We start from the raw sequence: 23,104 nt of genomic DNA, 5'->3' as shown, positions 1-23,104 counted from the left end.
TTAATTTTTTTAAATTTTATTTTAGAGTTGTTTTGGCTGATGTGGTCTAAGGGAGGTAACCCTCAAAATGGCAACACTTTACTGGTTACGGTTTTGTCTTTTATCCTCTGGATGTAAACTTCCTGTTGCTAGGATAAGCAGGTGCTCGATTTAATTATTGTTACATGACTTTATGGGGGCTGTGGATAAATTTAATTCACAGTAATGATGATCATATATTCAATGACAAAATGTTTATCCCACTGTATTCGCAGAAAAACACCGACTGCATTATTCGATCGAAACTTAAGCCCGTAGAGACTATCCATTTGTTTCTATTATCATTATTTGTAGATATGCGATTCCACTAAAAGATATGACGCCCCTTGTACATTTTAGTCTGGTTTTAGGAGAAATACTATGTTATCCTTTTCCAAAGTATTTTGGTAAATTAGTGATAGATTTTTTCAAGTGTGTATACACTGAAAATTGCATCAGCAATGAATTTAAAGACACCTCTTTAAACGAGAGCGCCAACATGTGTTGTCGAATTTCATAATTTCAGTGTGGCGATCAGGCAGGTTCGATTTCTGGTGGCCAGATAGTTCAGTTGGTAGAGCACCTGACTAGTGACTCAAGGCCCTGGTTTCAATCCTGGTCTAGTCCATCACATTTTTCTCCTTTCCCATGGGCGGATACAGGATTTGTGATTAGGGGGGGCGTGGATAATTTCGTTTAGGCAGGGGGTCTGGGGGCCGCCTTAAGGCCCCCAGTGGGTCCAGGGCGAAGCCCTGGTTGGTGCCCAGGGGGCGAAGCCCCCAGAAGCTCCTGGGTTTTTTCGTGTATTTTTAGAGTAAAACCAGGCACAATAATAGTGGTATTGGTTAGTTTATATGTACCAAAGTTTGGCATTATTGATACTAGTCATATCTTACTTTAAATAGAGGGGGCCCAGGGGGCGAAGCCCCCGGAAGCTCCTGGGTTTTCGTGTATTTTAAGAGTAAAACCAGGCACAATAATAGTGGTATTGGTTAGTTTATATGTACCAAAGTTTGGCATTATTAATACTAGTCATATCATACTTTGAATAGAGGGGGCCCAGGGGGCGAAGCCCCCGGAAGCTCCTGGGTTTTCGTGCATTTTAAGAGTAAAACTAGGCACAAAAATAGTGGTATTGGTTAGTTATATACCAAAGTATGGCATTATTAATATTAGTCATATCATACTTTGAAAATTTTAGGGGGGGGGGGCGTGCGCCCCCACGCACCCCCTTAAATCCGCCAGTGTTTCCTGTTACATTTGGTGCTGTGACTATTCCCAGAAAGTGAACAGGTGAAAGACCTGCCAGAGAAGAGCCTGGGTTGAAGTCTTCAGGAGTGAAGACCTTTAAGGATGAATGAATGTGGTGGTCAGACAGTTCAATTTCTGGTGGCCTGATAGCTCAGTTGGTAGAACAACTGACTATATAGCGAGTCAGGGGGCCCAGGTTTAAGTCCTGGTCTAGTCTGTTACATTTTTCTACCTTGCTGGTTACATTTGGTGCCATGCCATGAATCAAAGGACCTGGTTTTATTCCTTGTCTGGTCCGTCAAATTTTTCTCCTTTTCTGTTACGTTTGGTGCCTTGACCATGCCCAGGAAGTTACAGGTGAGAGATCTGTGAGGCAAGAGCCTGGGTGGTGTCTTCAGGGCAAAGACTTTTAAGGATGAAGGAATGTGATGGTCAGATGGGTTCAATCATTGATGGCTAGATAGCTCAGTTGGTAGAGCACCTGACTAGTGATTAACTGGGCCAGGGTTCAAATCCTGGTTTGGTGCATTGCGTTTCCCTTCTCCTTTCTTTACATCAGTAACTGTATATGTACTTGCATATCATGCAATGATGATGTCTGTTGCATAAATAAGCAATTTCAGTGTTCTTTTATTTTAAAACTAAGTTGAAAAATATTTTGAAAGTGAGACTATTTTTTAAAAAAATATTTGCTTGTCCTCTCCTGACTAAGGATAAAGAAATTGGGTAGGTAGGTAATACTTTGTATCACAATTACCTCACAGTTATATCTAACTTGATGCTGCTCTTTTGCGGTGAAGTCGAGGAAACTCTTAATCTCGCAAGATTTTTGGGGCATGAATTACTTATTCTAGTGACAATCGAATGATTTGAACAATTAGTATGTCGAAAGTACAATGTATTGCAAAGGGTTGAACTTTAAATAGTAGGTTGTCTTATTTGGAATGTTTAGATTTTTTAATCAGCTTCCAAAAGTAATGATAATCAGAAAGAAATGGTAGAATTTAATTAGAAGAGCGGTCGGCTTACTGAAAAAGTATCAATAAAAATGTAACACTTGAGGACTGGGTTCTCTTAAAATTTATAGGTGTGGTTCAGCGAATGTTCTGCAAGATATTTCACCAGGAATTCTTTCATATTCGCCCTTTAGAAATCCACAATGCTCGATTTCGCATTGTATGTAACAGCACAATGCCCCCAGCTAACAGACGTTTCCTACCTTCACTGCGAAAGAGTTCCATAAAGATATAATCGCGATATCAAGTATTGGAATTTTTTTAAAATTCAAAAACACTTGCGAACGTGAAGTTAAAATACAGTTGAACTTTGGTATCAATACAGGTTAAAATACAATTGAACTTTCTGGTAACACTGATATCTCGAATACCATGGATATGTCAGAGTGATTTGGAAGTCCCAACCCCTTATTCCTCAAGTACTTTACCCTGGATATCTCAAATCCTTGGATATCTCAAAGTTTTTTCTTGGTCCCATTGAGTTCGAGATAACAAGGTTTGACTGTAGTTATTAATTGGATGAGAAAACTTAGGATTGAATTAAAAAAAATTGTTTCCTGAAGTTCAAAAAAAGTTTTGAGTCAGTTGGGAAAGGGCAAAGAATTTTTTTTAAGGATGGTCTGATCATGATTTTTTTTTCACTATGGTTCAGAGATAAGAATCCAGCTAAAGTTAGTAAACATATTGTATATTATCAGTCTTTCGATCTTTTGTATTATTATTTAGTATAAATAGCCAAACATGTCAGAATTTTTCACTTAAATTGGAAAGATTTTCATTACATGTTGAGTTGAAGCTTCATATGTAAATTTGTAAGAAAACAAAAATTGAATTGTGAATCTGATCTTTTCTTAAGGTTTCAGCCTCAGGTTGAAAGCATTTGATTGCTCAGTCATGACATCAATAGACAAGGAAACTACCCCTATGTTTGAAGAGGCAACGGAGGATGAGTACTCGGACAGATTTGATGAGGAGGAAGAACAACCCACACATCCAGCTAAGGGGGAGAATATCTACAGATCAGGTAAGGTCAAAATTAAATTCTCTTGTAACTGTTAGAAAGTGTGTATTCCGATTGGCTAATTTGTGGAAATTTCATGTTGTTAAATGAGTTTTGCAAGTACTTTAAGCAGTAAAACAGGCTTAGAACAAAGTGCCACATCCGACGAAGAATTTGATTCATTATAAATGTAATTCACCATATCCATTAAGATTACAGTACTTTTTAATACCTTGGGGGATGATGAAAATTGCTTTTTTGTATAAACCATGAATTCATTATAAGCATGTTTGATTTATCTGTGTTTTATTGGAGTTTACATATGCCATTATATGATGGAGCTTGTCATTATCAAAGTGAAATCACTTTGAAAAAAAAAATCATGTACATTTATTAATTCATAGAATATATTATATTGCACAAAATATGAGATTTTTTCTTTACTATACTAAGTATGTAGAACTTTGTTTTTGCTGGTTAGTTAACATAGGTCATGAAACAGGGGCTTCTTTCTTTGCTGTGTGAAATTGCATTAGAATGAAAATAGCTAGCTTCTTTCAGCTTGCAACCATTTAATCAGGTTATTTTTTTTTTGTCTATTAATCTGGTAAGGTCAAGGTTATGACATTAAAGGAAAGAATATTAAAATAATAAATCTTGCAGACCAGGAAGAGAAATACTTTCTACAAATGAGGTGATTTTAGAGAGGACAGAAGTAAACCCGCTTGTCAATTTCACAAAAATGTCTTCAAATTTATTAGATCAATTTTATGTGCCATGTAGGATAAACTCACACATCCAGCACAGGAACACTAAAGACATTGGAAAAGGTTGAATTTAAGCTGTGACATATAGCTCCACTTAGCTAAGATGAATGTTTTCAGGTCAAATAAACTGTTTACCTAGCAAAGGAAAAGACTATTTCAAATTGACAGAGATTTGGGTAAAGTAATGTGGGTGATTCAAGTTCAAAGAAGACCAAATGCAGGGAAAGAGTGACTAAATTGTCAAGGTCATAATGACAAACAGCTTACATGCTTTCAGATAAACATGGTTTGTTAAGTCATATTAACATATTAAAGTAAATAAACAAGGAATAAAGTGGAGGGGGTGATTTAAGTTTACAATAAATATTAAAAAAACATCTACCAACAAAAACTTCACCAAAAAATTATTAATTTGCTCTGCAAAACATCAGTACCGCAGTTATCATGAAAAGGCTAATGATCGAGTTATTGAGATATTAAAGAAGCTCTAAACACTGGTCACTGAAGAGTTCTAATTCTGTGGTAGTTTTATGCAGTTAAAGTAATCTTTCTTTCTATGTAAAATGGAATGAATGGAAATCTACTATGACCGAATAGCTAGGGGATGTCCATACTGTGGCTTGAACCTACAATCTACAGATTTAAAATCCAATGCTCTACCAACTGAGCTAAAGGGTTAACCCACTGGTTAGTGCTAGTAGGAGCATGGCCTCACTATTTACAACACATAGCCACTTTTAACTCTGCTACACTACAGTAAATTGAAATGAAATAGATTACCGGTAATGTATTCTTAACATTTTATTAGACTAAGATAAAGTACTAGTAATTAAAAACATTATTTGCATGTAATTTCCCATTGAAAGTAAACAACTCACTAATACTTCATTGTCTTTGAACATTTATCTCTGGAAAAAATAATTGCAGGTATGCTATGTTCAAAATGAGCTACATAAACTCAATATATAAAAAATTATATGATACAGTTTTCACAATTTTCTACCAAAAAAAAAAATAGTGTTTAGAGCTTTCTTAATTCAAACTTTATCAGCTGAAATAAAGTTTATACTTTTTCCTGGTTTTTATGGTCATGCCTGTATTATCATTGAAGAGATGGCGAGTTTAGCCCTATAATAACCCCCACCCCCCACCCCCACCCCCACCCCACCCCAAACACATACACTTTTTCCAGCCAACAAAGTTAAAATTATAATAAAAAGATTTTCAAAAAATACAATATGTCATATGCAGTGTACAATAATATGCAGCACTGGTAAATCAAACATACAGTGCATATCAATTAAGTTTAGAAATGGGATGTTTAAAGTTTTATGAATTTCATTGGTTTTAGCCAAATTGAGTAATAATCAAACTTACTTTGATTTTCTGCATAATTTTACAAACTGCATTCAGTTATTTACACATATTTCTCTTCATTATTCACTTTGTATGACAGATATAAATTAACCCACATAACAATTACATGTTTTTGTTTAGACAGCTGATATTATTCCCATTGAATTTGTTGTTAGTATATCCATATTTGACAAAGGGATTTACTCATCCCATTGTGAGGCTTAATATATAAGCAGATTGTGACTATTTTAGTAAGGCCAAACACATGTAATTTTCTGTTTCAATACAATTATTCCAAACTTTCACTCAATTGTCCTGAGTATCTGAATTCTCTTGACATTATGTTTTAAATGAATCAAAACATATTTCCTCTTCACTGTTCAGTGAATCTCCATTAGATACATGGATATAAAATAAAACTCATAGTAGACTTATATAGATTACTTTACCCAAACTTCAACATTTTTGTCATTTTTTTCCCACTCCAACATGGAATCCAGTTTAATAACCAATACAATTGCATCAGTATTGGAACAGTTATAGATCTATAATTGGATCCCATTATTTTTAAAATTCCATGACACACATAATTTACTTTGTTTGCTCTGACACCAGATCTGCGTCCTTTTGTCCCGGAATCCTCTGATCTCTGCCATTAACATGGACTGGCACCTGACCGCAGTTCTTCTCGGCGTTTTTCTTTATGTTTTATTCCTGTTGTATAAAGCTGATATCACAACAATCCAGGGCTTTATGAAAGAAGCTTTGCTGATTCTAAGAGTAGAAAATGATGTCCAAACAGAACATGCAGAACTCAGTGCAGACTGATTTTAAATGTGACGTGAAGTTGCACTGGTTTTGCTTGTAGATATGCTCAGATGGTGCGAATCATTGAATGGGATGCATTGATAATATTTAGTGATTTCTTTCAACTTTCTTTTAAACAATATCTCTCAACAAAGGGAAACTGCAATGTGCTTTGAATCAGGACTTTACATCAAATGCATGGTTCTATTCAAGATTGCATTAGTGTGAACTGAACAACTTCTTCTTAAAAGTTTTTTCAACAATTTCAAATTTGAGTTTATACCTGATTGCTCATTTGCCACAAAGGATGCTACTGTTTGTGATAATTGCATGGAGAAAACAGATTAAACGGTTTGCCTTACCTTAAAGCATATCCATTGATCGAGATTGGAATTATATTGAAAAATTCTTCCTTAGAACAGGATCAATAGATAGATCTGATAGGAAATAACAAAGAAGGAACGAAAATGGAGTTTTGTTTGGAAAAATATTTACATGTAGTTAATGGATTTTGCATGCTTACTCAAAATTGATCTGTCCACAATTGGGGTAAAAAAAAAACAACTTAAGAATCTTTTTACAGTCACCCAACAGTAAACATATTCATGTCACAATAATGAAACTTTAATATTTAATATCCTACAAAAGAAAAACATGAAGGTTTTGGGGGGATTTTAATTAAAATGTGTTTGAATTTGGTGAGGGAGGATTGTTAATTGTATTGGATAACATTATAATCTGACATTGATTTTTAATGAAATCTGGTTGAATTGATTCCACACTGCCTGCGTGGTTGTTTAATTGCATTGGACCTAGATTCACCTGTACACAAAGCCTGGGCTCTATCTACATCCATGCTATTACATCAGGGTTAATGTTTAGTGATAAAGTGATTTTACCTGTCAAAAGGTGGGGACTTATTAATTTTTTTGGTGTTTGGATGAAACCTTCTGCATTATGGGAGCTTACAGAGATTTTTCTGTGTTCTGTGAACCTCTCCTAAGAGAAATTGGTTGTTCGATGAGATCTCCATAAGTTGATTTTTTGCCGTTGATTACTAAATTGGTGTAATTATGGAGACTTGTAGAAAATCTAGTCTAGTCATGGAGGTGACAGCTAAAAGACACATTGAGATACTTAAACTCAAATATGGGCATTTGTTGGAATGGATGTACATAGTTAATGGATGTAAGTTACAATTTTATAGACAGATTTCAAAGTTCGGTAAACTTTCGGGAAATAATTTCATTGTAATATTACAAGCAGTTGTTCTTAATGCTTGTGTGTCTGTTTGTGTCTCTGCATGCGTATGACTGTGTTGGATGGTAATTTATCAGGTGGCTGCATGTGAATAAATTTTGATAAAGGATGGAGATCATGTTTTAACTAGTTTATCTATTCACTGAATGCATGTATAGCAAAATGAATGTCAATTAAGATTTAATGATAAAATAAAACTGAAATTCTAGAAAAATAGAGAGGAATTTGAAATTTAGAAAAAAATTATATAGATGCAATAAGGTGACCTTTAATGTCCAAGCATATCCTTTTTTCTGTTGATTGAAATTATTGGCAGAATTGATGATGATGCATAGCCAATATATTTTTCAGACACCCCTGAGACCAATATCACAGAACTCCCATCCAATCCTGATATTTCAATACGATGTGATCGATGCAAAATATACATAAATCTCAGAGCCCTGCACGAACACCGGGTATACCATGATGCCTTGGAGGTGATGAAATACCAGGGTAAAAATAAACCAACATCAATAGATGGCCTTAGAAAGAGACGACAAATTATACTGCGAAAAATTCGTGAACAAAAAGAAACACCAAAACAGCTCCAGGCAATTCAAGAACTCAATGATGCTTATGAATTTCTTAAAGCTGATGTGCAGGTATATGGGTTTTTACTTATTCAAAATAGATAATGGTACACAGTACTGACTTTATTTTTAGAACATTATATTCTGAATTTATTCGATAAAATAGCTATGTATTTTTCTTTTTTTACTTTTGCTAACTTCTGAAGGGATTTTAAAATGATCATGAAATTGTCCCTAATAACTGTAGATCATGAAAAATTTTTGCCAGGACAGTCAATGAAACATCAATGCTCTGCATATCTGCATATATTGTAGTACATGTATACTGTATATATTCTAAAGTGTAATTTTACATGCATGGTTTCAAATGATGTGTAAATATGTGATATAAAGTAGATATTGACAATTTTGATGGAATGTTTAGGGTACGTTTGAACTGGAGCGCCAGAACAGAGAGGAGATAAACACAGACGTCCGCGGTGTGGCAGTCAACTGTAGCCCTTCTTGTGTGTTTGCTCTTGGCATGTGTTCTGCACAGAATGATAGGTATAAAATCTTCTCAAATTGTTAGAAATAAATTCTTTCAGGTCAAACTATGAAAGAAAATACTCAGACAGATTTTTTTTCTTGTATAGCTTTTCTTATGCATTTTTTAAATGGAACAAATTTGTTTTTCAATTTGTTACTGAGGGTGAAAGGGTTAATTTGCTCAGAACAATTTAACTTGGAAAAAAAATGTTCTTCATATGTTCTCAGTAGGGTATTATTCTCATTTTAGATGGAAGAGTTACATGGAAGACACTAAAGTTTACCAAGACTGCTTTGGAGATGACAGACATAAGTGTTATTTTGGGTTGTTTGATGGCTACCATGGGAGATTTGCTGCAGATATGGCTGCTGCTGAGCTCCACCATCTTTTGCTCAATGAGATGTCAAAGTTTGATCCCAAGACCAAATCCACAACAGCTACAAATGTCTTGGACACTACTGATGTCTCACAGGTGTGTGTTTATATAGTACTCTATTTTCGTACAAGTACTGGATTCATTTATAACTGCTGCATTTGAAGGCTATTCATTCCTGTGTTTATTTAGTGATTTCTTGGAAATAAAAAAAAAAGAAAAGAAAAGAAAGGAAGAAAGAAAGAAATTCTCCAAGTTTTTTTCAACTAAATGCATTCTTTTTAAATTCGCCTTGAATCATTATACTTGAAGCTGTCTAGGTTGAAGTTGACTGTAAAATTGGTCTATTTTAAATTCACCCATTTGGAACCAGTGTGTAAAAGGTAAAAATAAAATGAAGCAACATTTCCCCAGTTGTACAAAACTATTCAGCAACAAGCTGAATAATAGACATTATATATATATATATATATATATATATATATATATATATATATATATATATATATATATATATATATATATATATATATATTTCTCCTTTATTTATATGTTATAAAAATCTTGTGTGAAGATTGATGTTTTTTTTTGTAGTACTCATTTGAGCGTCCTGACACCAAGGAGAGCGAGCGTGCAGTCCTCCATGAGAGTAGTGTGGATATTGTTCAGCAGATCATTAACATGTGTGAAGACAAGTATGAAGAACTCATCACTCCTAGGGCCACAAAGTCTGCCAAAAAAGACAACGAACAGAAAGAAAACAAGAAAAAGAAACAAAAGGCACCTTTTACAGTCAAAATGGAGTCTGCTCTTGCCAAGTCTTACTATTTAACTGACATCTTATTGTCATATGGCAAAGATGAAAGGTCAAAGGTCAGGTGGAGTGGTTGTTCGGCATTGACGGTTGTTATACAAGGTGGGGATAAGATGGAGCAGTCTGGGAATCCAATTTCTCCAGTGGCAGAGGAAGACGAGGAAAGAAAAACTGACATTTACATGTCTCGCCCTCCTACGCTTGAGAACAAATTGGACCAATCACAGCCAGCCAGCACCATGGGCTTTGATCCACCACGGGAAATGGGCATGATCTACCTAGCCAATGCAGGTATGCACTGGGACATGTATAAGTACATGTATTGCTGTTTTTACATCACCACAAAAACACTTTGCTGTAGATATACATTTCATTTCCTTGTAATTTTTTTCTTGATATAATCTGTATAAATGTATTGATTTATTTCATGGTGAATAAGGAAATGTCCATGGTGTACTGGTTAGAGGAAACAGGGCATACAAACTCACAAAGGACCATACACCACAGAATGAGAAGGAAAAGAATCGGGTCATTAAAGCAGGTCAGTAACATTTTCTATTGTAACATGCGCTTGATATTTTTTTTTTACTAAAAACTTGGCACATACACAAACAATTAAAGTCCAAAATTTCAGCTAACTGTACTATAGTACAGTGTATATCATTGTTGCTTTATACAGAGAGATACATATACAAGGTATGCTAGCAAAGATTTTTCAGCCTATGAAAATCTTTAAATATTGCCATCTTACATGGGTTACTATGATGCAGCACAATGCTACAGTATTAAAGCAGTGGTAGAATTACTTTTAATCTTGGGCTTTTTTCTCTCAGGTGAACTGGGAACTTTTGTTGTTGTTAATTATATTCTCTTTTTCCCAATTCTTATTTGCATTTTCAAACATACTGATAGGTGAATTTTAAAAAGGTTTTGTAACTTTAACATAGAAAAAACAGCATATGGCAACCAAATTTTAAACAAGAGGAAATTATTACTGTACATGTACATAAATTGGCATATTCAAAATTTAGGGCAATCAGTGGGTATTGAGTGGTTGGCATAATCATGAAATAGCGCTACACATGTCTGCACCATGAATTGTATTTATTAATGATTTATTAACGGTATTCATTAATTAGCACATCTTTGGCTGCGCTGAAGCGGCTAAAATATGAAGCCCACTATTAAAAGTACAAATACAGTATATTGCATGCATTTGGTCAAAAATAAAAGGCAAATGTCCCAACTATATACATGTACTGGTAATCTATTATGATGTTCTGTAGGAGCAGACATAAGTCCTATATACAAGTACTAGTAGTCTATTATGATGTTCTGTAGGAGCAGACATAAGTCTGAGTGAGAGGGAAATGAGGGTAAGTGGAGTGGTAGCCACCACACGAGGACTTGGTAACCATGGTGATGTGGTGCTTAAGAACAGTGTTATTGTGGAGCCACACACTATGTCAGTCGCAGTGGACCAGTACTGTCAGTTTCTGCTGCTAGCCTCTCATGGGGTCTGGGAAGTTTTCTCTGAGACAGAGGCTGCTAACCTACTTTTGAAGGTATGATCAACCATAGAACAGATGTACATACAAATTAATATGTAACTTTTATTTATTTATTTATTTTTTTTAAATTTTATGTATCAGGCATGTATTTTAATCAAAACTTTTTTACGCACTTTAAAATAAAAATTAAAAATTAAGGAAGTTAATAAATTTGAGAAATGTGAAAAGTTATCAGATAATATACCGTAGGTAATTTGATCTCAGTATGATTAGGGATGTCTATGTATATTGGATTTGTTATTTACACAAAATTGCATAATTAAGATTTATAGCATTTTTAACTATTTACAAGTCACAGGTCAATAATTTAGCTGGAAAAAGACTTTTAAATGGCATCAGGTGATTGCTTTATATTTATTAGTTTGTGAGAAAAAATGTCAAACCATAGTATTTGATAAAGTTTATTTAGATAAAATATGTGGTACAAAAAATTTAATTCAGATACTTTGTAGAACGTGTATGCCTACTAAGTAAGAACTCGTATTGAAAAACACATTGTATATATGGTAGTTTGATGTAAATATTGAGTGTACAAGCAGTCTTAAAAGGACATGATGAGAAAAATTATTTTTATGAGTACTCAACTATAGCTTGTCTAAAGACTCAGATTATTCAACTAGGCTATCCAAGTAAAATTGATATCCCTACATTGATGATTAAAAAATGCCGTATTTCTAAGAAACATGAAATGAAATTAGCAGTAATGCCAAGCATCACTTTTTATGGTAAGAATTGACTTAAACTTATTCTGATGTTTTCAGTTACTCCCTAGCAACTTTATCCCAGCCCCAAGTAAAATAAGCACCACTCTTAGGCCATTAATAGAGGAGTCTAACAGTCAGGCCAACATTTCGTTGATAACCCAGACCCCACGGAGAGTGTCCTTCTCGGAACCAGCAGACGACCGCCTAAAGATGTCCCCCCGGGCCTCCACAATGATAGATATAGAGAAAAACAATTCTGATGAGGATATGAAGACAGAAAATGGCAGCCATGTTGGTCCATATGATGAGGAATCTGGAAATGAGGCTGATGTGGAGACATATGGTGACTTCCTGTCACTGCCTAGTAACTCTCGTCTGTCTAATTATAATCCCTCTATGACTAGGGATCAGTTTCAGAGGGACCTGTCACGCACTATGGCAGAACATCTTGTTCAAGCTGCCTTGCTTGCTGGGGCAAAGAACAATATTACAGTTATGGTCGTATTATTACCAGGATGTGGAGTGTAGTTTAAATTCATTAACAAGGAAAAATGTCTTTGAATTACTGATTTACCGAGTGTTGTTCTTTGACTGTGATATAAAATATTTATTTTAACATGACTGATTTTTACAGGAACTTGGTTGTCATTGCATAATTATAACAAACTGCTTTAGTTCTTATGCATTATATATATTTTTGATGAATTTTTATTTATTAATAAATTTAATTTTTTTTTATCATCGAGAACAAGTGTAAAGAGGTCATGCTTTATGTAGTTACTATAGAGGTGATAGGATGATGATATGCCTATTGAGATGTCATTGTGGTCAAGTGGTATAGATGAATATAGTACAAACATTATGAGGATGTTTCAGCAATGGGAAGTGACTAAAGCAATTGAGATTTCAGGGGCAATTGTACTTTGACATGGGATTACTGTTTAATATAATTTTTGTCAATTTTATCTTTTGACTGCTATTTTACTTTTTATAAATGAAAAATATTATCAGTCATATGATTTTGGGATTTAGCTGTACATGACAGGTATTTACCCAATGTGTTATGAATAAAACAAAAAAAGGGAAATGACAAATTGTTACTTCATCTTCATACACAGCAGAAATAAAATCTTTATACTCGGCATCCAGAATTGCAACTTTACTTCCATAATTAATTGTATTAATCACTTACAGTAAAACTTTAGAAGGAACTTGGGTACAAGGACATCTCTGTTTCTTTTCCCTGTCCCTTATACATATATCATAACTCCTTCTTGTATGGGTACTTGAATAAAGAAACTTGGTTATTAGGAACTGAAAATTCATATCCCAGGACTTCATTATTAACATGTTTTACTGTATTTTATTATTATTTACTACTTAGTGGCAAAGGAATAACTTTCTTGAAAGCACTGAAAAAAAAACTTGGGGGAACAACATGTAAGCTCATAAGCATAAATATTCCGTACTTAACACAGAATTACTTAAAATTCCATTAAAAATTGTCAGCCTGATTGAAAATTTATTTGGCTTGACCCTGCAGGTAAATAATATAATATTTATTATTTAATTTTATAGTATTATATGTATTCAGTAGAGACACATGGTGATAAATGTGTAAGAGAGAGAGAGAGAGAAAATGTGATGAACCAGACCAGGATTTGAACCCAAGCTCCCTGAACTCTAGGCAGGTGCTCTCTACCAACTGAGCAGGGAATGATTCTGCCTGACTGCCACACATGTACTGTATTAAAAAAAAGGTTTTAAATTTGTGCTACGCTGTATATAGTATACTCGAGCTCCCTGGGATTTGACAGGCATGAAAAAGAGAAATCTATTTTATACAGTTATACAATTTATTGTATAAACACAAAATATAAACATTGTAATGTTATTTAAAAAGTGCCTTATGTATGCCTGTACGAAATTGTACGCCTGGTAATAACACGTAAACCAGGCGTCATGCTCTGCAAAAACCAGGCGGATTTTGACTCAATACCATATAAGTAAACCAGGCGTCAAATGAGACGGAAACCAGGCGTAAAAAGAGGCGTAATATGCAAATTTTACGCCTCTTCAATAGACCAGGCGTAAAAGATCGTACTGTCCAGGCGTAAAAATGTCCAGGCGTAAAAAAGTCCAGGCGTACAGTACACAATGATATATACAAAATACATTACATGTTTTGAAAACTAAGTATTTATTTTATCAAAACATCCATATCTTAGTATCAATTTAAATAACATTCAAAGGCAGTTTTTCTTAACATTTTGATGGACAACAAAATGTCATTCAAATAAACTTTACATTAATAAATCTTCCCATTTAAGGAAAATTCAAAATTTGTATTATACAAAAATTATAAATTATCTTGAAAATACAGTGTACCAATCTCTGATGACTTTGTATTACAGCAGAGATGCTTATAATGAATTCATGGTTATAGTGATTTTCATTTCCTTAAATTTTAGAATATTGCTGTGAACTTAATGGATACAATGAACTACGCCTAATCAAAATTGTTCATTCATTGTACTTCGCAATAAGTGTGTTTTACATTAGCTTATCTTGTATCGTGCACTGAGCTCTTCTTAGCATTCTCATATTTTTCTTTCCCATGTTCCTTTTTAAATTTTTGTCCTGCAATGAGACTTGCTCTGTGATGGCATTGTTCAGTTCTTGGTTCACTTTTTTTCTTCTTTTTCTCCACACCACTAAAGGGCATAACCTGAAGGAAAATTGTAGCCATGCTTTAATGTAGGTCTGAAATCACATGCATTATGTCCAACAAGATCAGTATTTACAATTAGAGAAAAAAAATTGTTGTATTACATAATGGGTTGACAGGAAAACAAACAGACAGACCAAACACAATATATCCCCAATCCTTCAATTGGGGGCATGAAAATCTTACCCCTTCAGATATTCCAGGGGGTGAAATATCCTGGTCATTCTCCCTTGGTTTTTCTGAAGAAGGAGGATTTGGACACAGGAAGCCTGCTTCTTGATTATCTGGATGATAGGAATAGAAATATATATATATATATATATATATATATATATATATATATATATATATATATATATATATATATATATATATTGGGTATGAAAAGTTTCCGATCCACCTATGCATTGTAGCAACCCATTAAACATCACCTTAACCATGTTAACATGGTCAGCTTATCAGAAAGTGCACTCTATTTGTTATCACGACAGCTTTTGATTAAAATTACTGTAATTATTTTGTCTAGTAAAATTTTTAAGACAGCCACCGCGCCGTGTGGCAAATTTATAATTCATACCATCATACGGTGACATACCATGTTGTGATCCATGCGACTTTATATTTCCCTCATCTTGAACCCGACTTTTTAGAAAAAAAAAGGTGGAAAATGCCTCGTATATTTTTTGTTTTGTATATATTTTTTCGAAATGATAAATACTAAAAATGATAATTATGCGATAGAAAGATAATTAAAAAAAAATCATGGGGTATACAACAGCAGTAGTTTACAAATTCGACAGGTCTCCATGTGTAAACAAACACGCATGCTACATGTAATCTAATCATTAACCATGTTAACAGAATGATTTTAAAAGCACATTTCTTAAATTTTTATAGATAATACTATATGATATATTTCAAAGTGTTAACCTCGCTGGAGTATGAAAATCTAAAAAATTCTTACCATTGATGATGGGGCCATGAATGATGGTATCTCACTTCGAATTCCGTCCTTATTGTCAACGTTTTGTCTTTTTCTCCCACGACAGTCAAACTGCAATCCTCATCGAAGTATTTTCACTTTCAAGTAAAACCAAGTTGTCAGAAACAAGTAGAAATCGGCAGGGCAATGTTTCTTTCAAAGCAACAGAATTTGAAATGACCATGCGGGCGGGATTTTGATAGCGTGGGATATCAAGTTTCTGCAGCCCCGGTTCGAAGATGCTCTACTGTTGAGGTTCACGACGGGATCGATACAAAAGCTATTACAAACTTTCCTCCAAAAACGTCTCTCAAAATAATAAAATGCGTTCTTTTAGTATTAATTCGTCGAATTTTTTTTAAGATGCAAAATCAATGTGTAGATCAATAAATTTCACTGAGATCATTTTGTAAGGCGATTCCCCTTGGCCTCTGAGAAAACACCTTAGTTTACAGTTGTTCTCGGGGGTGCACGATGTTTCGGGACCACGACGTTTCGGGACCTGACTAATACGACGGTTCGGGACTAGCAACAAGACGGTTCGGGACTTGGGTGAAGACGATTCGGGACTTGAGTTAATTTTTTTCGGGATCTAAACAAATTATTTTATTATGGTGATATAGCATATTATTCTAATTACACATAGTACGTAATATTTCAAGCTAAATCCGAATTTTAATTTTTATAATAAAAATTGTCATAAAGATATACTTTGATGGGGTTTTTTTCATAACAGACGAAGAAGAATAAATCTTTACAATATTCATTTTTATTTCTTTTTATTTTTTTATCATTTTTTTATTAGTTATTTTTTCTTGTGTGTGTGGTGATGGGGGGGGGGGTCCAAAATTTAATCTTCTCAGGTTGATGATAGATATTTTAAAATATTCAAGTGATCTCCAGCTACCGTCGAATATATCTTTAAAAAACATGTCAGTAAATTGTTAAAACAACAACTGGGATCAGGTACACATATGCCAACTGATACTCTGTACATAGGGAGGTGTTACATTGGAAAATCACGGAATAACCAAACAAAATAAAAGAAGGTTACTTACGGAAAGCGTTTGTAAAATTTAGCAAATAACAAGAACAGGAATCTTTGATTGCGAGAAAACTGTAGAAGATTCTAGGAAACTGTTATCGGTAAGTATTTTACAGTTTAAAAAAAAAAGATCGACCTACATATATCGGGATCGACAATCAATTTAATAGAATGTTACTTCCGTTTTACAGATTGCAACCCGAATTATCTCGAAACAAATCGACTCTGAAGTTAGAAGACGAAGGCGCAGAAATAATCATCATGAGCGAGGTAGGTCACCTTAAATAACATTGTTTTGTTTTGTTTTGTTTGTATCGCTTTACTATTAGATTAAAAATTATTTACTTTTTGCAAGTTGCAGGGACGTATATAGATCCCTGCTACTTGATCAGCTGTTGATGATCATACAGTACATGTAAAGCAAGAGAAAAAAAAAATACGAATGAGTTCTCATCGATTTTTTTTTCTCAATATGTTTAAAGAAAATTAATTTTTTTTTTGTTCATATTGAATAGCTTGTAACAATACAACCTACACACCAATTTCTGGTTTTTAAAAAATTAATATATATATCTTAGTCGATTAAATTAATGTTCACTTGCATGCATTTGATTAACTGGATAATAGTAGTGTTTTATTCTTGAATTAGATGTCTGACCATGAAGAGTCTGAGCTGGACGATTTGATGAGTAACATGACAACATTTAAGAAACAAAGAACCCCAACTGCCAAAAAGATACATAAAATTTAGTGATGAGGATTTTTCTGATAATGAAGAGGAAGTATTCTCTTTTCTGATTTATCTGATGAAGAGGAATACATTTTGGATGATATCACTGAAGAAATTGCAATGTTACGGAGCATGATGATCAAGACTTCCAACTTCATTCTTTGCTCTGTAACATCCGTATTTCAATAAGAGTTACATTCATGTTAGTGCTTGTTGTGATTTGCACTAATAATAGATGATGAATCCAACAACTTTTGAACATAATTTCAGATGTGATGCTAGCAGAACACATTTTATATACCATTTGACATATATGCATTTAACAGTTGTCCAAAAAAAAAAAAAAAAAAACTAAGGAACCTTTGTGACGGTGTTTACCACTTTTATTGTCATCGTTGTTTGGGGGCCAATAAAATGTTGATTGTGTCATCTGTCTAAAGGAATTTTTTCAAACACCATTCAAGAAACCAAAAACTTCTTTCTGGAAATACCTGTTATAAATCTACTCCACAATCTATTATTTTTCCAGATGGATTTTTTTAAAGCAAAATGCAAGTGTGGTTTAACAGAAATATAGCTGGTGGAACTTATAAGGGCATCTGTGATGGGACTGTAATTTCAGCTAGAAATTATCTTAGCTCAACAATGATGTTGGGAAGGACAAACACAAATGCTGAAATATTTATCTTAAAGTTTTTTAATCTATAAAGTATTTCACTGTAAATATTGCAAATGGATTTATTGTTCACAAAAGAAAAGTGAAATATAATGTTTTGCCTACATTGTACCTTTTCTATTTTTTTCTAAGACCAACATTATGCCTCACCAATTTTTTCTAAGTCCAACATTACGCCTCACCAATTTTTCTAAGTCCAACATTACGCCTTACCAATTTTACTAAGTTCAGCGTTACGCCTGGTTTTAAAAAGTTACGCCTGATACAAGAATTACGCCTGTCCCAAGAGGCGGAAAATGACACGTATTCCGTGTGAGCAAAGAGCAGGAATACGTGTCCTGCTCAAGTACGCCTGGTAAAGACACGTAATTCTGAATTCCGTCTAGAAACCAGCTGGTTTCCATGTCTCATCCAGCTGGTTTACGCCTCACTTGTTCGTACGGGTGTAAATAAGAGAATTATCACAGAAGAAAGTTAAAGTCAGTCCTCTAACAGTATAATGCTCGGATGACCAGTATTTAACTATAAAAACATTTAATTTTATCAAGGAAAAACAAATCTTAAAACATTCATAAGATGTAAGCACTCAAAACATTTACCATTGATATGATATGAATTACAGTATGCTTGATGTGTATAGAGTTAATTATCACAGGGACAATGCAAACTTACAGCAATTCTCTCTTTTTAATGCTATTCATTTTGTTTGATTTCAAGTAATCCTCACAATTTCTTATTAATACAGATCATTTGTACTTCATCTTAAAATTTACATAAAAATAGAGCACACTTGATATTTCATAGTTTATAAAATGGATGGCCTGTTGCTCTTTTTTTCAATCTTCCCTCGATCCCCCCTTTTCCTCTCCATCCCGCCCATTGTTACTGATTATAAATGTACCCCAGTACTATAAATTCTCATCACACTGCAAGTGGGTGTTCTTTTGTGATTATTCTTTGTGCCTGAACATCGTCCAACACACCACGGAATGACTCTACACTGACATGTCCCTTAGGGTGCTGGGCTGCAGCAGTTCTATACAGCTCCTCAAAGTTTTCCCCTGTCATCAGGACTCCCACATTTGCGAAAATGTCCCTAATCTGCAAGTTATTCCACAAGGTAAATTAAAATTTGCAAATTTAATTGATATTAACTAATATTAGAATGTTTTTTTACTTGATTATGATAATTAGTCAGAATTTGATATATTGTAATTCAGCTCACTTCGAATTGCAAAAATATGCAACTAACAAGTTCAGCATATTTTCAGGATGTCTTATTTTTCATGTGATTGTTATTTGGTACTTTTTAACAAGAAAAGATTTTCAGGAAATTTGGTTCTTGTACATAAACTTTCACAGTACAAATAATTTTTTTGTAAGCAGACAGTCTCACCTAATTATCTGAAAATAAAGTTCTCGTGAATAAAACATGATTAGCAGTATATGTATCAAACTAACCTCTTCTTTACTTCTAGGCAATAAGAAATCTTTTTCATGAACTCCTCTCCGACTGAAGATAGAGGGGTTAACTAGACCATAAGCATCTGACTCATCTCCATAATTTTTGGTGTCACACACTCGCTTGATTCTGGGAGCACGCAAATCTGTCCTGATTGTTGGGACACCATAGGTTCTATATCCTGATAAAAATTAACATTTCATTTGATTTTATACCAGAAAATTAAATCATTTTTATTTCTTTGAAAAGGGGGGGAGTCACTTTCATTACATATTCTTAGATACTTTGTTATATAGTGCTAACTTTAAATAAATACTAGTATTTTTAAAAACTTTTTTCCTGACATTTCTGGGTTATTTTAGATTTAAGATTCTGATAATCATCAGAGGAAGTTGCGTTTATATACCCTGTGTGGATACTCCACCAACCACAGCATTAATCATGCTGCTCTGAGTACGGTGATCCCCAATGGCCTTGTCAATTTGCTTCTGCAGAACTCTAGGGGTACTCTCTGCACTCTGAGGAGATTTGGGCTGTAGGTCTGAGGGTTCAGTCAGGTCAAGAGTAGTTTCTGCGCGTGATGAAGCTCTAGAACTAGATCGCCTTGTCTCTGCTTGTTTCTCCAGCTCTGTGAATTCATGAAAAGAAATTACTTAGTACTTGGTATTTACTGCTGCAAGATAAAAATATGTGTAATAAAATAAATAAAATTCTTTAAAAAAAAAAAAAAGGAAAGAAAAAAAAACCCAAACCTGTTTTTTCTGGGAAACCAGATTTCATTTTATCTTTCCAGTTAAGGAAGTTGGCAAATTCTAAATAGTTAATAAAGCCATCTCTGTTGGCATCACAGTAGTACAACAGTTGTTCCAAAAGTTCTGGCTCCACAGGCAGGTGATATTGTAAGCAAGCCTCTCTCAAATCATGGATATCTATTTTACCCTTATTGTCCTGTAAAAAAAACAATAGAATCACTACTGGTTATAGAATTCAACTGAGTTGAATGCATACAGTTGCATGAGAATGAGAAATTGATACATATATTGAAAAGAGTAAATATACCTTATCATAGAATTTGAATGCTTGGACTAAATCATCAAAATTGTGATAGTTGGCTTTCTTAAGGTGTTGTCTGATGGCAGCAAGGACTCCCCTTTGTCTGTCCTTGCCCCGGAGGTACTCTCCTGGTGCCCTCTGGTGCATCAAATCTCCTGCTCCATATTCATCAGGTTTGACCAAAATTCCAAATGTGTGATCAGAGGGAACAGTTAAGGTGTCCTTGATCCTGAACAGAAACATACAAGAAATAGTATCTAAATATTCTAAATCTACTGCATGATAGCTTATGTTTTGTTGTACTATTTGAATAAATTTTCACTGCACAAAACAAAATACAGTCACAGACATCTTTTACTGCTCGTCCCCCAAAGTACAACTCTTATACAGAACTATTCCTAAATACATGTACTAGTATTTCTTTAAGATGTTTTCAATTAGATAAAATTTACATGGGAAGATAATTTAGGTTCTCATAAATTGATTCCATGCAGTGCCATCATACAGACTGTGATAGTTTCTGTGAGCTACAGTTTTTATACTTACGGATCATGGACCTGTCCCAGCTGAGGTTGAGTTCTCTCCCTAAAGTCATCCACCCTCTTGGATACAATTTTACTGGCTTTTTCCTGTTGTGTTTCATGTTGCCATTTCATTGTAGTTTTCACCTGCAGGCCATCATTATGATGAGGAGTAGGAATACCGAACTTAGAGTTAGGGTCATAGGTTGCACTGTAATTACGGTTGTGCCTCTCTCCTACATCAAACTCAGTGTGTGACCTTCTATAGAGCTCATGACCCACAGCTGATTCTTGTTCAACCTCAGCATAAGTCTTGTTTGGATTAATCAAGCCACCAGCTCCAATATCTATAAATATCAAGTGTTGGGATAACTGATGCAAAAAAATTGTCAAACACATATCTAATGCTGGCCAAATTCTATATGCACAATTAATGTTTATCTGTTAAAAGTGTTAGATTTTGCACTATTTATTTACCAAGTTCTGTGGGAACACCAAAGGTGAAGGTGTCTCTGTTAAGGCCTTTGGGGAGACCAGTAGATTGATCATGTGACTTCCCAAGAGGAGCTCGCTGATGAGAGGAGTAAAGTCGCTCTTTTCTGTCCACTAATCTTTGTTGAAATAGGGTTTTGTAAGGGGGATTTACAATAGCCCCTGAGGAATCTGATGGCATTGTACTGATGCCATGAGTCATGTTTTCTGCCCACTGCTGGTGTGGATCTCCAGCTTTACCATAGAAAACTCTCATCTGTCCAGCATCAGGCCTGACTGTTGCTCGGAACTTTCTGATAACACTTGGAGATGGTGGCTAAAGATAGAATTTTTACAAATAAACAATATTCCTCATACTCTGAGACATACTGCATAAGTCACTAATTGAACTATATACGTGTAATATTCTTTGACATTTATTTTGTATCATTCTTCTACAGTATATTACTAACTCTGTCATCTTTTGGCTTCAAACATTGAAGAGCTGTGTCCCCACAAGATGTCAATTTACCAGCCTGTAAATAAAAATATGTTGAATAGAAGATACATATAGACAAATAAATATTATTTTTAAAAACATCTTTGATCTGGGTAGTGAAAATCAAAGAGTAATGTGATTCACTAGAGTGCTTTTTTGTTTAAGCTATGTATTTACAGTAGAATTGCATTACCATAATAACAATTTTATTCTGATATACGATATCATTAAAATACTTACGGGAGCTATAGATGGACTCCAGTCTTTAAATTTTCCAGAATAAATGCCTTGCATTTGTATATCGGGCAGCTTTACTTGTGATGCCATTTTTGTATTATCTAGAAAAACCAAATAAATGAGATTTTACAGCGCTTTAGCTGTCAAATCCTTCGCCAATATATGGCATAACCCCTACTACTTTCTGTTGTTGAGGCCTTAGCAACAAAGGTCAAAGTTTACTTCCTTTATTACTTTCGTAAATATCTTCCTCAAAATAAGAATAAGTTTATCCAAACAGAATTAATAATTTAAAATCATCATCAATTTGATAATTTCATAAAATCTACCAAATACAATAGAAATTTTGATCTGAGTCGAAAATGCGAAAATAAATAAAATTTGGTAAAACTAGTGACCCACAATGTTCATCATGCCAAAAAAATTTATTTCTGTGTCTACACTAAGCAAAAATCAGGTCATATCAACTTTTTTTTTTAAAGTGTAGTTGAATAAAAACAAGTCATAAATAATTTGCATGAAACAAATGAGGAATGCTTCATTGGTTAGTTTGTGTTTTCTTGGACAAAACCATTCAAAACTCGTTGAAACATTAAGTAATACATATTTTCTTTGAATATGATGGTAATAAAGAATATTGCATCAATCTCGTAGTTTCGCTT

At 34.1% G+C, this 23,104-nt stretch overlaps 2 protein-coding genes and 2 long non-coding RNA genes across 5 annotated transcripts; 2 read left to right on the top strand and 2 right to left on the bottom strand.

The window, feature by feature from the left end:
* Nucleotides 1-3,150: 3,150 nt before the first annotated feature.
* LOC133197222 (protein phosphatase 2C-like domain-containing protein 1) lies at nt 3,151-12,674 on the top strand. Of its 2 annotated transcripts, none has more exons than XM_061333139.1 (8): nt 3,151-3,309; nt 7,827-8,119; nt 8,472-8,593; nt 8,826-9,048; nt 9,544-10,054; nt 10,203-10,304; nt 11,105-11,328; nt 12,096-12,674. In XM_061333139.1, the coding sequence occupies exons 1-8, from the start codon at nt 3,180-3,182 to the stop codon at nt 12,564-12,566; spliced, it is 2,076 nt and encodes a 691-aa protein (XP_061189123.1). In that variant the 5' UTR covers nt 3,151-3,179; the 3' UTR covers nt 12,567-12,674. The 2 variants fall into 2 exon arrangements, with proteins under 2 accessions (XP_061189123.1, XP_061189124.1); XM_061333140.1 differs by lacking the exon at nt 3,151-3,309 and adding an exon at nt 7,305-7,403.
* Nucleotides 12,675-14,289: 1,615 nt separating this feature from the next.
* On the bottom strand, nt 14,290-16,032 carry LOC133196295 (uncharacterized). The gene is made up of 3 exons (XR_009722318.1): nt 15,731-16,032; nt 14,953-15,050; nt 14,290-14,766 (listed from the first exon to the last, which is right to left on the bottom strand). It is a non-coding gene; the product is annotated as an uncharacterized LOC133196295 (long non-coding RNA).
* Nucleotides 16,033-16,915: 883 nt separating this feature from the next.
* On the top strand, nt 16,916-18,305 carry LOC133196294 (uncharacterized). The gene is made up of 2 exons (XR_009722317.1): nt 16,916-17,063; nt 17,443-18,305. It is a non-coding gene; the product is annotated as an uncharacterized LOC133196294 (long non-coding RNA).
* Nucleotides 18,306-18,649: 344 nt separating this feature from the next.
* LOC133197221 (EF-hand domain-containing family member B-like) lies at nt 18,650-22,632 on the bottom strand. The gene is made up of 9 exons (XM_061333138.1): nt 22,446-22,632; nt 22,180-22,242; nt 21,713-22,043; nt 21,261-21,582; nt 20,721-20,943; nt 20,414-20,609; nt 20,068-20,289; nt 19,661-19,842; nt 18,650-19,300 (listed from the first exon to the last, which is right to left on the bottom strand). Exons 1-9 carry the CDS (start codon nt 22,530-22,532, stop codon nt 19,121-19,123), a joined length of 1,806 nt encoding a protein of 601 aa, XP_061189122.1. The 5' UTR covers nt 22,533-22,632; the 3' UTR covers nt 18,650-19,120.
* Between the last annotated feature and the right edge of the window lie 472 nt (nt 22,633-23,104).

Source organism: Saccostrea echinata, unplaced genomic scaffold (assembly GCF_033153115.1).
Source record: "Saccostrea echinata isolate AGI-Se365-2 ecotype Australia unplaced genomic scaffold, CSIRO_AGI_Sech_v1 ptg000030l, whole genome shotgun sequence".
NCBI lineage: Eukaryota > Metazoa > Mollusca > Bivalvia > Ostreida > Ostreidae > Saccostrea > Saccostrea echinata.
The sequence above is the reverse complement of the archived record's forward strand: the minus strand, read 5'-3'. Positions and strand labels throughout refer to the sequence as shown.